At 43.1% G+C, this 14,299-nt stretch overlaps 1 protein-coding gene across 1 annotated transcript in view; it reads left to right on the forward strand.

Moving 5' to 3' along the window:
- Positions 1-14,299, forward strand: part of ZFYVE16 (zinc finger FYVE-type containing 16) — a 126,911-nt gene that overhangs the window by 2,507 nt on the left and 110,105 nt on the right. The window contains exons 2-3 of the mRNA XM_082269089.1: positions 7,188-7,289; positions 11,076-13,108. Coding sequence (XP_082125215.1) covers positions 7,220-7,289; positions 11,076-13,108 — 2,103 coding nt within the window. The 5' untranslated portion in view covers positions 7,188-7,219. The remainder of the gene's footprint in view (positions 1-7,187; positions 7,290-11,075; positions 13,109-14,299) is intronic.

Consider the following 14,299-nt stretch of genomic DNA (forward strand, 5'->3'; position numbering starts at 1 on the left):
TTTGAGCAGAGAAAACACGAAACGCACAAAAATGCTAGGCGCGTTTGTGTGTTAAAGGATAACTCACGGGGGGAAAAAAAAGCAAATAAGAAAAATGTATTTTCCTGCTTGTGGGATTGGCTCACTGAAGTGTGCACTAAGATACAAGTCAGGTTTTTGGCATCCCCTGCAACAAAAATGTCATTTTTTTCCCCTCCTCTTCCAGGACAGCTACTTGGAGAGATAATTGGCTCCGCCCTCTATAGAAAACCAATCAAACAAAGTTTAAAATGCCCCTCCCCTTTCTCCCAGTTGTTTTGTGTTTCCAGACCCTCCAGAAGTACGCACACCGCAGTGTTTGTTGTGCTGTGGTTATCGGACCCCTCTTTTTTAGGACTGGCTGTGGCTTTGTCTGCTGATTTTTCTCCATCTAAAGGGTTCCCCTCTGTTTATGGTGGTCGCTTGCCTTTATGGCTTACAGAGGCAACTTCCACTGCCCAGCATCCGTACTGACCCCTGGAGTGCATCCTGCCTGTGGTAAGCCTGGGGTTCATGCAGAAGTGCTGCGGAGCCTCCTCTGTTTCCACTTTCTTGCCTTGGGTGTACCGAAATGGTGTCTTATGATGCACTTCTGGTGCCGTGTGGTAGGATGGCGCCGAAACTGGAAGTGACATGACGCACTTCCAGATGCTGGGTTACTTGTTCCAGCTGGCCTAATGTTCTATGAGATACTCCCAAAGAGAAATCCCATCTAAAGGGCTGTAGACCCTGCCACTTACCTCATTAGAGCCTTGCAGGTGCAACAGCTGATTGATATTTATCAAATCACTCCCACACAGATTAAGCCGCCGTTCACATCAGGTCAAATCGCAGCCTATTGCCGGTAATCGAAGCATCCCAATCGGTGCGACACCGACTTTGTGGCGCCGATTTCCAAAAGTAGTTCCTGCACTACTTTTGGTGACTTTGGGGGTGATTTAAATGGACATCTGTGCATGAATCCTCACAAATGTCTTTCAAATCGCCTTCAATGTCGAAGTGAAATGCAGCTTTGAATTCCTCACGATTTCAGATCCGCATTCAGTGTGAACGAGGGCTTAAGGCTCCTTTCACACCTGTGTGACTTAGGATCTGCCTTGTGAGACCCCAAGTTGCAGGGCATGTGAAATTCAATGTGTTTCTATGAGAGCAATTCCTACTGACACTACAAAAGTCGCTGCGACTTCAGAAAAGGTTCCTGCACTACTTTGGTTCGAATTTGATGCGACTTTGGTCCAGAGAACGTAAAGTCAGATCAGAATTGCATCAAAGTCACACTGTAAAGTCGCAATTCATGACTTTGTCGTCTCACAAGTGTGAAAGGAGCCTCACTGTGCACATGGACACAGACAAACAAACAGCCATTCCTTTAGAAAAACTGAAGGAAGGAATCTGCAGCAAAGTTTGTTACAATTCTTGTAAAGTACACAGATCGCCCAGGGGGGAATGGTTTTTTCTCTACAAAAGGAGAGTTACTCTTAAGGCTTGATTATATGCAAATTGGATGCGTTTTGAACTGCATCTGATTTGCATGACATGTGGACCGAACCAGTTTTCTATGAAGCCAGTTCACATATGTCTGAGCTGGCTGCAGTCCTTTTTTTTTTAACCACTTAAGGATCAGAAGATTTTACCCCCTTAATGACCAGGCCATTTTTTGCGATGTGGCACTGTTCTTTTAACTGAAAATTGCGCGGTCGTGCGATGCTTTACCCAAATAAAATTGTCCTTTTTTTCCCCACAAATAGAGCTTTCTTTTGGTGGTATTTGATTACCTCTGCATTTTTTTTTTTTTTTGCGCTGTAAACAAAAAAAGAGCCACAATTCTGAAAAAACTATATTTTTTACTTTCTGCTGTATAACATTCCCAATTATAAAATCAAATTTTTTCATCAACTTAGGCCAATATGTTTTCTGCTACATATTTTTGGTAAAAAAGAAAAACCCAATAAGTGTATTTTGATTGGTTTGTGCAAAAGTTGTCATGTCTACAAACTAGGGGCTAGATTTGTTATTTTTATTTTTTTACTAGTAATGGCGACAGTCAGTGATATTTTGCGGGACTGCGACATTGCGGCGGACAGATCGGACACCTAACTGACACTTTTGGGTGTACCAGTGACATTACTACAGTAATCAGTGCTAAAAACACTGTCAGGGAAGGGGTTAACACCAGGGGCAATCAAAGGGTTAAGTGTGCCCCTAGGGGGTGCTTTCTAACTGTGTGGGGGGATGGACTTACTAGATGAACACAGAGACCAGTGTTCCTAAATAGGAGGAACTTAGGATCCCTGTTTTCTTCTCTGACAGGACAGCGGTCTGCTGTGTTTACAAAGGTAGATTACCGTTCTGTCTCTATGGGGAGCGATCGCAGGTGGCTGTCCACCGCACCCGCTGATTGGCTCCCCCTCTGGCCAATCAGCGCTCCCCACTGGCTAATACACGAAAGGACATACAGGTACGTCATTTAGCGTAATAGAGCCGACCTGCCGCAGTAAAAGTGCGGTGACTGGCCAGCAAGTGGTTAAATAAGGACGTGTGTTCCAGTGCATTTTGGATGCATTTTACAGCGTTCCAGTGCAGGAAAAATGCAGCATGCTCTACTTTTTTTTTTTTTCTGGAACCTCAAGCACTGGTGTGAACTATGCCATTTGAAACCATATAACCTACTATCCAATGCGTTTTTGATGCAGAAAAAAAAGGCACTGGACTGCACGTGGTGTGAAATGGCCCAAAAGGCTTATCCCACAGAATCAGTGCATTGCTCACTAACCAATAGAAACCTGTATTCATCTGATTACATTGATCTAACAATGGATTGGTTTCTGTAGGTTCTTGTACCCCTGCACTTCCCACATCACTAAACGTGTTGGTATTCCTGCAGTCAGCAGTGGATCATTGATCCCTCTTTGGTTTGTTTGGTCATTCTGTGATAGTCACAGATTTCATTCATTATATATGTGTAGTACAGGCCTCTGGCACACAGTTCAATGGCCTTTAGAGTAACCTGCATATACCTCAGGAATATTTTAGCTGCGTAAGACTAAAAATAAACTGCATTATAACCAACGTTTGGCAGGGTGCCGCCCACCTTTCTTAGTCGATTTCCACTTTTGCAGCCAAGTTGGATAACACTTTGTTTGGTACAAGTTCCCATTCACGTCATTTTAACTTTAAAAAAAGATTTAAAAATTGCTGCTTAAACTTTTACTTGCTGAAAAACCCTATTTACCTTCTCCATTCTAAATAATGTTAAAGAGGTTGTAAACCCTTTTTTTTTCTTTTTCACCCTGCAAGAGAAAGACATAATGAGCTAGTATGCATCTCATACTAGCTCATTATGAAATACTTACCTTAGAACGAGCCCCCGCCGTGCTGCCCGCTTAGCTGGATGACGGGCGACATGTCCAGTCGCCCGTCTTCCGGGATCGCAGCATCCGGCCATCTGATTGGCTGGAGCCGCGGTGACATCACTCGCGCGGGAGCCGACAGTCACGGCACGGGGCTCTGAAGAAACGACACCAGCGGCCGTTCCTTCAGAGCGCCTGTGCCAGTGACGTCACTGGATGCATGTAAGGTAAATGTCTCCTAAACGGTACATGTTTAGGAGATATTTACAGTACCTATAGGTAAGCCTTATCATAGGCTTCCCTATAGGTAAAAGTTGCAGAGGAGGGTTTACTTCCTCTTTAAAGGTGAAGCTCTGTATAAAAAAGATATCAGGCGCCAAGGAAGTCAGAGGTTAGATTGGCCAAAAAGGGAACAAAAATGCTGCTAATCTGCTGCAGGTGTGCTACATGTGGATAGAGAGATGAGGTGATCAGCGCAAATTTGTGTGACTTCCCAAGGTGTCTAAGTGCCGGTTCACACTATTGCGATGCGGGTACACTGTGAATATACTGTGTGTTCCCGCATTGCATCCGCAGCACAGGCAGTTCATACTGCCATATGCGATACGCTGGGGGTGTCAATTCAAAGTTAACGACACAGCCAGATCAGATCGCATATCGCGATGCGATCTGACAGTTTGCACAGAAATCGGATCGCACTAGTGTGAACCACCATGCAATCCGATTCTGCTGCGGAACAAAAAAAGGGTCCTGTGCGTGTTCACTGCAATTGCGGTGCGAGTTCAGCCATACAAACTCTATGGCCGAATTTGCACCGCACAGACATCGCATGTGATTTTAGGAGCAGTGCGCTCTGAATCATATGCTGTTAGTGTGAACCTAGAAAGTGCTGATGTGCAAATTAATTAAATAAAAAATAAATTATTCATAATATATGAAATTTGGACAAAGAGAAACACTATGCCAAAAAAGAAGTGCCTCAAAAATAATCAATAACTATACAGGTAATAGGAGACCCAAATGTCCAAAAAAGTGCAATACAGTATTGCATTAAAACTACTGAATAACAAGATCAATATCCTAAAAGTGCAATAAATCACTGTAAAAAATATTGAATCAAACTACTGAAAAACAAATTCAATGAAATAATATATAAATAAAAATCAATAAATAGTTCATTGAAAAAAAGTCCCAGCTGAAAAAGGGGCAAAATGTGATTTAATAAAATTCAATCGGTAAATAATGGTCAGTGATCACATGTGAATTAATCGCACCATATGTGTTCCACCGTTTCCACCAGATCCGACTCGCCAGTTATGGACCAGCAATCACATTTATTAAGAATTTCCCAGCATGACGGTTAATAAATGTGGCTTCAACTTTAACTCTTTGTAAACATATATTACTCTCAAGATATTGCAGGATTAGGATGACAAAGATGGTGTAATTCCATATAAAATAACGTCTTTTATTAGAAAAAGTAATGTTACACTCCCATATTACAGTGTCTGCCTGACACTAGGGATCTCTGACATCCGACTCCTACGCTCCAGCTGTGTCTCCAAGCCACAGGTGTGGAGTATAGTACGTGTGGTATTTCCTCGGCATCCTAGCTCCGCCCTACTAGTTTTGTCACCTGACGTCCTCACAGAGTGGTCACTGCTTATTGTTTGGCATAGTGTCTCTCTTTGTCCACATTTCATATATTATGAATAATTTATTTATTTAATTAATTTGCACATCAGTACTTTCTACAATTTAGACACCTTGGGAGTCACACAAATGTGCGCTGATCACCTCATCTACCTATCCACCTAAAGGTGAAGTTAACCTTTGGGAACATGTTCTACCCCTTTTTAGGGTGGAACATGTAACCTGTTACCAATGCTGCGCCCCCCCCCCCCGCCGATGCAGCAGTATGGGAAGAAGTTCCCCGTACTAGTTTATAACAATCAGTGCGGCCGTGCGGGGCTCAGCTCTGTGTGTGAATAAACTACAAGCCCCAGCAACCTTTCTCAATGAACTACCACAGCGCTGCTGTGGAGCGCTGTGGTAGTTCCATGATTTGTTCTTGTCAATGTATCTGACTGGCTGTACGGGACAGGTATACAGATTACTGACAGGTCTGCAGAAGACCTGCATGGCTCAGATCTTCTGATCGCGGGTGCAATCCTTTCAGGCTCCAAAAAAAATAAAAAAAATAAATATATATATATATATATATATATATATATATAGTTGAAATTCCCTTTAAAGCCTAAGTATAGTTAAAGTAATATTAAGGCCCTGTGTCACACCTGAGCGTTTTTCAGCTCATAAAACGCTCATCTCTGAAGTCTCAAAACGCCCAACAAGCGAAATCCCATTCATTTCAATGGCCCCTGTTCACATATGAGCGTTTTGTCGCCTGAAGCAAAACGCCTGAAGCTCAAAAAAGTACAGGAGCTTCTTTTCTGGCAGATTAAAAGCGTTTTTGTTAGATGTCAATTCCTACCTCCAAACACCTGCAAAAAACGCCCACAAAAACACCTGAAAACGAACGATACGCTCAGGTGTGAATGGAGCCTAAAGGCTTGTTTTTGTCTTTTTTAAAATAAATAAAAATAACAAATATGTGATGTCTGCTCTGTGTAGTAGTTGTGCACAGAGCAGCTTGGATTCTCTTCTTCTTTTTGCCCCCCCCCCCCCCCCCGGCACTCCTGGCCCCTCCCTCCTGCTTAGCGCCCCCAGAGCAAGCAGCTTGATATGGGGGTGCTAGAGCCCCTGCTTTGTGTGTCCTTTCACACACAGAGCTGCAGCTCGGCCCTGCCCCCTCTCTCTCCTCATTGGCTCACTGTGATTGACAGCTGCCTTAGCCGATGAGGAGTGAGAGCCCCTAGAGAGCTGAGGCTATCATGCACATGGTTGGATCGAGATGGGGCTCAGGTAAGTATTGGGGGAGGGGGCAGATGTGTTTTTACATTCATGCTTAAATTGCATGAAGGTATAAAACCATGAGCTTTTACAACCATTTGAAAGTTTCAAAAAGTGACAGTTCCTACATTGAATGAGAAGTGCGCATTGTGCTGGTGGCTACTGTCCCAGTTGAAATCTTAACTCCTCCCATTTACCCTGTGTATACTGTGATGGAAAATCCCATTATAAGTTGTAACCTAGATATGCTCACTGTCGTAAGATAGGGTTAACCACTTCAGCCCTGGAAGGTTTTACCCCTAATGACCAGGACATTTTTTGCGATATGGCACTGCATTATTTTAACTGACAATTGCGCGGTCGTGCGATGCTTTACCCAAATAAAATTGATGTCCTTTTTTTTTTTTTTCCCACAAATAAAGTTTTCTTTTGGTGGTATTTGATCACCTCTGCGGTTTTTATTTTTTGTGCTATAAAGAAAAAAGACTGACGTTTTTGGGGGGGAAAAAAAATATTTTTTACATTCTGCTATAAAACATGTCCAAAAAAAAAAATGATATATATATATATATATATATATATATATATACACACATACACACACTTCTTACATTCTGCAGAATTTGTTGTGCTTGTTTATTAACTTCCAGTTAAAGCAGAAAACCCTTTTATGACGTAACTTCCTTGTCTGCCTCTGTCTGCAGTGTATGTGCCACTTTGTACAGATCAATACCTTTTGTTGCCACAGATTGATCAGTCAGAGGTTTGTGTCTAATTTTCCATCACACTGAGCCACCACCCACCATTCACACCCCATACTTACACATGTAATGTTTGATTTATTCTTGCTCCATTTTTTTCTACTGTATGATGTGTCGTCTTATGTTTTCTTGCGTTTTATTTCAGGATCAGAAAATAAAACCAGTATCTTTTAGAAGATGGATAATTACTTTCAAGCTGCAGTTATAGATCTGGATAAACTGCTGGATGATTTTGAACAGAATACAGGTGGGTAAAGTAATGAAAAAAATAAAGGTGTGAGGTTAAGCTTTTTAGTTTGTGTTCCCTTCCTGGGTGCTGTGGTTCATTTCACTAGCCTCTAAGTCATCACTGTGATGTACATCTATTGGAAGAAACCACAGTGCCTGGGGATACTTTCTGTTACATCCTGAAGCAACAGCAGCCAAAGCTCCTCAAGAGTGAAGATTTAAAGAAGTACAGCCAAAGCTCGCTTGGTTGTACTCCTTCTGTGGATCACAGCAGTGCAGTTCGTTTTGCACTCGTGTGACCTGTTTTTAGCAGAGAGCAGGCTGAAATCTGCTCCCTGCTGACGTCACCGAGTTGGTCCTGGCTTGGGCGTTATCATGACTAAGGAGTCGGGATCCACCCACATGCCTGGACCGGCACCCGGCTCAGCCTCTCAGCGAGCCGCTGAGAGCCTGAGCTTGCCGCTCCCGCCCCCTCCGTAGCCCAGCGTTCCGATGAGCGAGGAGGGGGCAGAGCCAGAGAGCTGCTGATTAACATTCAGCAGCTCTATGCTCATGGAACTGTGAGAACCGAGCGATCTGCGGTGTTTGATCGCTCGTTTTTCAGTGTAGAGACTCCAGGGGACAGGTGAAGCATTGGACCGATGTTGCATCCACCTAGGTAAGAAAAAAAAATAAAAATACATCCACATGGCTTTTTTTTTATTTTACCACTTAACCACTTTACCACCGGAGGATTTTGCTGTCTTCCGTCCAGGCCACTTTTTGCGATTCGGCGCTGTGCGACTTTAACTGACAATTGCGCGGTCGTGCGACGCCGTACCCAAACGAAATTTACGTCCTTTTTTTCCCCACAAACAGAGCTTTCTTTTGGTGGTATTTGATCACCTGTGTGATTTTTACTTTTTGCGCTATAAACAAAAAAAGAGCGTTTATTTTGAAAAAATAACAATATTTTTAACATTTTTTTTATATGAAATTCCCCCCCAAAAAAATGTAAAAACCAATTTTTTTAAAAATTTTTGGCCAATTTGTTTTCTGCTACCTATGTTTGGTAAAAAAAATCACAATAAGCGTATTTTGATTGGTTTGCGCAAAATTTATTGCGTTTACTAACAAAGGGAAAGATTTCTGTCATTTTTGGTGTTTTTTTTTTTTTAACGCATAATGGCGGCGATCTGCGATTTTTTTTTTTTTTTTTTTTTTTTTTTTTTTTTTTTTTGCGGGACTGCGACATTGCGGCGGACAGATCGGACCCTTGACTGACATTTTTGACACTTTTGGGGGTACCAGTGACATTACTGCAGTAATCAGTGCTATATATATGTACTGTTACTGTAAAAATGACACTGGCAGGGAAGGGGTTAATTTTATTGGAGCGGGAGGGGTTAATGTATGCCTGGTGCTTACTGTCGTGTGGGGGGGGGAGGGGACTGAGTGAGTCATGGACAGATCGGATGTCCAGCTATGCTGAACAGTCCGATCTGTCACTCCCTGTCACTATGGAGATCCGCCCGCTTGTGTTTACACAGGCGGGCGGATCTCCACACTAGATCCCCGACGATCGGGGGAAGAGCGGCGGCGATCGCCGCTGCTCCTCCCCTGGCCCGACTCCCGCTGTGACTGAAAACAGTGGGAGCGAGCCTCCGGCGGCGCGCAAGCTCCGCCTAGAAGGGGGAGTGTCTGACAACGTAGTACTACGTCGTCAGACGATAACGAGCCACTCTGCCGCAGTAATATTACTGTGGGCGGTGGTAAAGTGGTTAAGGACCGCTCCGCCGCAGATTTACTGCAGCAGGCAGCCCCTCCTGCGCGAACCGACGTAGCCCTACGTCGGTCGCGCGCCTGCTTCTAGGCTCCGATTGCCGCCGGGTACCCGCGATCGCTCCCCGCTGAGTGAGGACGGTCAGCTGTTGTAAACACAGCTGACTGTTCTCTCTGGAATGATCAGAGCGCCTGTGATCCTTCTATATAGGATCACAGGTCTCTGTGTTCATTTCACAAGCCCAACCCCCCATATAGTTAGAATCACTCCCTAGGCTTGCATTGAAACCCTTGATCACCCACTGTATTCACCCCTTCCCTGCCAATGGCATTATTACAGTAACCGTGCATATTGTTGGCACTGATTACTGTAGTAATGTCACTGGTCCCCCCAAAAGTGTCAAAAATGTCAGTTAGGAGTCCGATCTGTCCGCCGCAATGTTGCAGTCTCGCTAAAAATCGCAGATCGCCCCCATTACTAGTAAATAAAAATAAAAATGACATAAATCTTTTCCCTAGTTTGTAGACGCAATAATTTGCGCAAACCAATATAAATACGCTTATTGCGATTTATTTATTTTTTACCAAAAATATGTAGCAGAAAACAAATTGGCCTGAAAGGATGAAAAAATTTGATTTTTAATTTTTTTTATTTTTTTTTTGGGGAATGTTATATAGCAGAACGTGAAAAATATAGATTTTTTTTTCGCTCTCTTTTTGTTTGTAGCGCAAAAAATAAAAAGCGCAGAGGTGATCAAATACCACCAAAAGAAAGCTCTATTTGTGGGAAAAAAATACATCAATTTTATTTGGGTACAGCATCTCAGGACCACCCAATTTTCTTTTAAAATAAAGCAGTGCCAGATCGCTAAAATGGCCTGGTCATTAAGGGGGCAAATCCTTCTGGTTCAGAATTGGTTAAAGGATAAGGCCACTTTCAGACGAAGTGCACTTGTCCTGTTTCCCTCTTTAAGTTACCTAACCAATCCCACCCCCCTTCTCCAAAGATAAGTACTTGCCACCATCTGATGCTTGCATCTGTTCTTGGTGTGATCAAATGCTTTTAAGGGCAGAGGAGAGGGATCTGTGGTCTTAAGAGTACCTGTCACATGCCTATTGCTGTCACAAGGGACGTTAACATTCATTGTGACGGCAGTAAAAGTGATTTAAAAAAAAAAAACTTAAAGCTACAGTGTAAAAATAAATAATAGAAAATGTAAGTTCCCCCTGTGCTCATGCCCAAAGGTGAATGCAGGCTTCGGACCCTCAAGCACACAAACAGCGATTGTCCCACACAAGAGCTATCGCCACAAACGTCAGATCATGGGCAGTAATTCTAGCACCAGACCTCCTGCGTAAATCTAAAATGGTAACCTTGTAAAGGTTTTAAAGCGTCCCCTATGGATAGTAAACATTTTTATCATATGTCACCGTTGCATGGGCGTACATCATTTTAAAGCTTTACACGTTTGGTATCTTTTTACTCAGCGTAACATCTTTTATATTTTACCAAAAAATTGGTTATGTAGTGTTTGTTTGTATTCAAATTCAAAAAAGTGTGTGTTTTTTTTTCTTAAAAAAAATAATAATAAATTGTATTTAAAAAACTGCCTCGTAAATATTGTGTGACAATAAAGTGCAACACCCACCTATTTTTTTTTCTATAGGGTTTCTGCTTTCAAAATATATAATGTTTGGGGGTTCTAAGAAATTTTCTAGCAAAAAATACTGATTGTTGCATGTAAACAAAAAGTAACAGAAAAGGCCTGGGGATCAAGTGGTTAAAAGAGATGCATACGATGAGTGTACGACTTATTTGATGAGTTTTTTGTTTTTCTCAGGCAGTAAGGGATGGTTAGCTGGTTACATGGGTTTAGAAACTATATGTGGCCTCGAATAGTGAAGAGGAATTTCCCTTTTTGCTTGAATGCATGCTCTACAATTTTACCCAGGTTCCTACAGTATGTTTTCAAGCTTTTCTATGTGTGTAGGAATATGGTACAGTTTTAAGAGAGAGATTTGATCCCTTCCTGTTTTCCCACAGATGAACTGGAAAGCTACCAGCCACGTGCAGAGCCCTTTAACCCAGAGCAGCACGATTTCTACCTGCAACCAGATTACCCAAGTCCTGGGAAGGAGCCGTGTGAAAGCAGTCCTCAACTCTCTCTGTCTGAATGCCCAGAGAAATCTGAGCTGGAGTTAAAACCAGGGGCTCCGGTCTCATGTAGTGACAAAAGTGTGACAGGCCCAGATCTCTTATCCTGTGTGGATGGAGGAACATCCACGGAGAATGAGTCCAATACTGGGAGGAGTAGTGTTCCTATATGTGATCTCATTAGTGACACGGGAAGTTTACTTCATGCAGCAAGTAGCAGTGAGTCACTGATTCCAGATTCTGCCCAGTCTAGTGCAAATGTGGTTTCCGACCTTGAGTTGCTTTCTGACCCAAGTTTTTTTGCTAGTCCTCCTTCAAATACCTCCACTGTATTACAAAATGAAGAAGCAGATGTTGGAGATCTTGTCCCTATCACTTCAAACTGGCTGCCATTGAGTGAAGCTAATCCTATTGATGTAAGTGCTAAAGCAAGCAGCGCTACTCTTCCTGTTCACTCAGGTCTTACCCCAGTGTTGGGTGAGGTAGGAGAACATTCTGATACTGCATCCACCAGTGACTCCAGTACCAGCTCAAGTTCTTCAAGCACAGATGGATATGTAAGTGACGATATGTCCTATGAGGCATTAACAGAAGATCAGATTGCTTTTGTGTCAAAAGAGCACCACGTAGACGTGGTGTATGCTCTAAACAATGTGGAATTTCCTCAAGTAGCAAGTCAGGAAGTCACAATGTCAACAACTCAACATGTTGTCAATTCTGGTGCTTTAGATGACGTTCAAAGTGAAAGGTCACCTTCAGGGCCATCTACAGCTAAAAGCATGGTGACCTCAGAGTGCAATGATGACATGTCTGTTATGTCATCTGTATCTGCCTGCAGTGGAGAAAAGCCAGCAGACTCTTTAAGCTCTGTTATGGTAGACTCCAGGACAAAAGGCAGCAATGAGCTGCTTCATGAGCACAAGAATACTATGTTGGAAAGCCAAACATTTGAAGACGAACCCATGACTGTATCAGCAGCAAGCCTGGAGGTCATTGGTGAAGAGAAGTCTTTGCAGCTGGCACATCTGTCACCTGCAGCCAAAGGGCCTTCTGTACCGGATGAAGGGTTAATACAGGAGGAAGTTTTGCCACAACAACCTGAATTGCCTGTAGTAGAAAAATTGAGCGTTGCACCTGAGCCAGGCCCGGATCCTGTTCACAGCAGTGAGTTTGGAGATGCGGTATTATCAGATTTCATGAGTCACAATTTGCTAACTGATCCTAATGGCCTATTGTTAGGTGACACATATATAACAGATGCTGAACTTGATGCTTTTCTTTGTGAGGAAGGTTTAACTCTAAGTAAAGAAAGTCCTGTGGGAAGTTTCCAAGTCTCTGATTTTGCTGAAGCAGTCTCAAGCGGGTCTTGCACTGAAACTTTGAATAATGGACTGCAGTCTTTGAAGACGGATCAAAATGAGATTGAGGACAGTGCAGTCTGCAGCACTGTGGATCCCGCACTTAATAAAGTTGATTCACCACATCCAACTCAGGATCAAGGAGCTCTTCCAGGTGCTAGTGTGCCCTCACCCATTGGAGGTGCAAGGCCCAAGCAGTTGTTTCATCATCCACCAAATACACTGGCTATAAGCCGGCCAGGTAAACTGAACAACAGGGACGTAGAAGGAAATCTAACTGAACAGACAGCTGAAGAAGGCAGTCCGTGCAACTCGCCTTCTCATGCTGTGTCGCCAATACCTGGCAGCAGCATTCTGAAAAAAACAATGAATGTGGAGTCTGATGAGAGCCCTGAGCTCAGTGTGGAGGTATTAGGGAAACCTGAAGATGGGACAGGAGAGAACCAGGCACCTGGCCAGAGACAACCAACCTGGATCCCCGACTCTGTGGCTCCAAATTGTATGAATTGCAGCATTAAGTTCACTTTTACAAAGCGGAGACATCATTGTAGAGCTTGTGGAAAGGTAAGATGGCCTGGTTTGAGTGTATTAAATTGTCCAATGCAGACTCAAAGATGCATACAAATAATGTCAGTTCAGTAATGTCACTATTTCTACATCTGAACAAAAAGGTGCAAAAAAATTTAGTTATAGTAGATCCTAAAATAGTTAAGCCACTTTATACCATCCTGTCTGTTTAATAATCCTGTGTGTCCCTGTGTTTTATAAAAATACGCCATTCTTTACCAGTTTTCAGAGCACCGATCGCCGCTCATGTGACCTGCCAGCTCTCTCCTCTCCATGTCTGATAGCTGAAGCAGGCGGAGCCGAGGAGTCCCTGCTGACGGCAGTCAGGAGGAGGGGAGGAGGAGAGAGGCAGCAGTTCATGTGAGCGGCGATCGGCTCTCTGAAAACTGGTCAAGAACGGCTTATTTTTATAAACAAGCCTATAATGCAAAAAGGCCAATGGAATAAATAATAAAGGTGCATATAGCTTGTGCAATCTAAAAGTCTCTATTTGATAAGGTGCTTCATAAAGATGACACCACAGTGTAATGACAGTTTTCCACTCGTGCTCCTTTCACCAGGTGAAGTGCAAGCTCTCCCTTATTATAGACCCCTAAGGGTCAACAAAGCATAAGCACAGATCAATCTTTGACCAAACTTTGGTGTTCAGGTTCCTTTAAGAACAGTGGAGTTCAATCTCCAAGATGGCTCCACACAGCTCACACATATGTCATAGGCAACAAACAGAAAAAACAGCCACCAATAGTGCAGTACCTGGGTTATTAAGCTCAACAAAACCGCACAGAACCCACTTCATAAAATGAAAAACAAGCATGTAATAAAATCCGGCTTCTCACGTGATCCAGTGAAAACTTCTGCCGCCAGACTCAACCTCTACACGTTACGCCACCAACGCACATGGCTTCATCTGGAGGGCCTGATTTATTGCGAATGTGGGAACACATTTGGTGATTGCAGCAGCTACATCCTGTAATTTCCTTGTTTTTACCAATAGGTGGCAGCGCACTACTACCACATTTATACACGGTGTCAGGGCTCAGCAGCCATGGTATACCATAGTCAGTATCCAGAGGGGAGGATGTAGCCAGGCAGGGTCAGCCAGGTATTGTAGGTAATACAAAGGGCCAAATTACACAGCACAAGCACTGTGCTGTATATCATGCTTTAAGAGAACAGGATATAGTATAT

This window comes from Pelophylax lessonae, assembly GCF_965119305.1.
Source record: "Pelophylax lessonae genome assembly, chromosome: 1".
In the NCBI taxonomy this organism is placed as follows: Eukaryota; Metazoa; Chordata; class Amphibia; order Anura; family Ranidae; genus Pelophylax; species Pelophylax lessonae.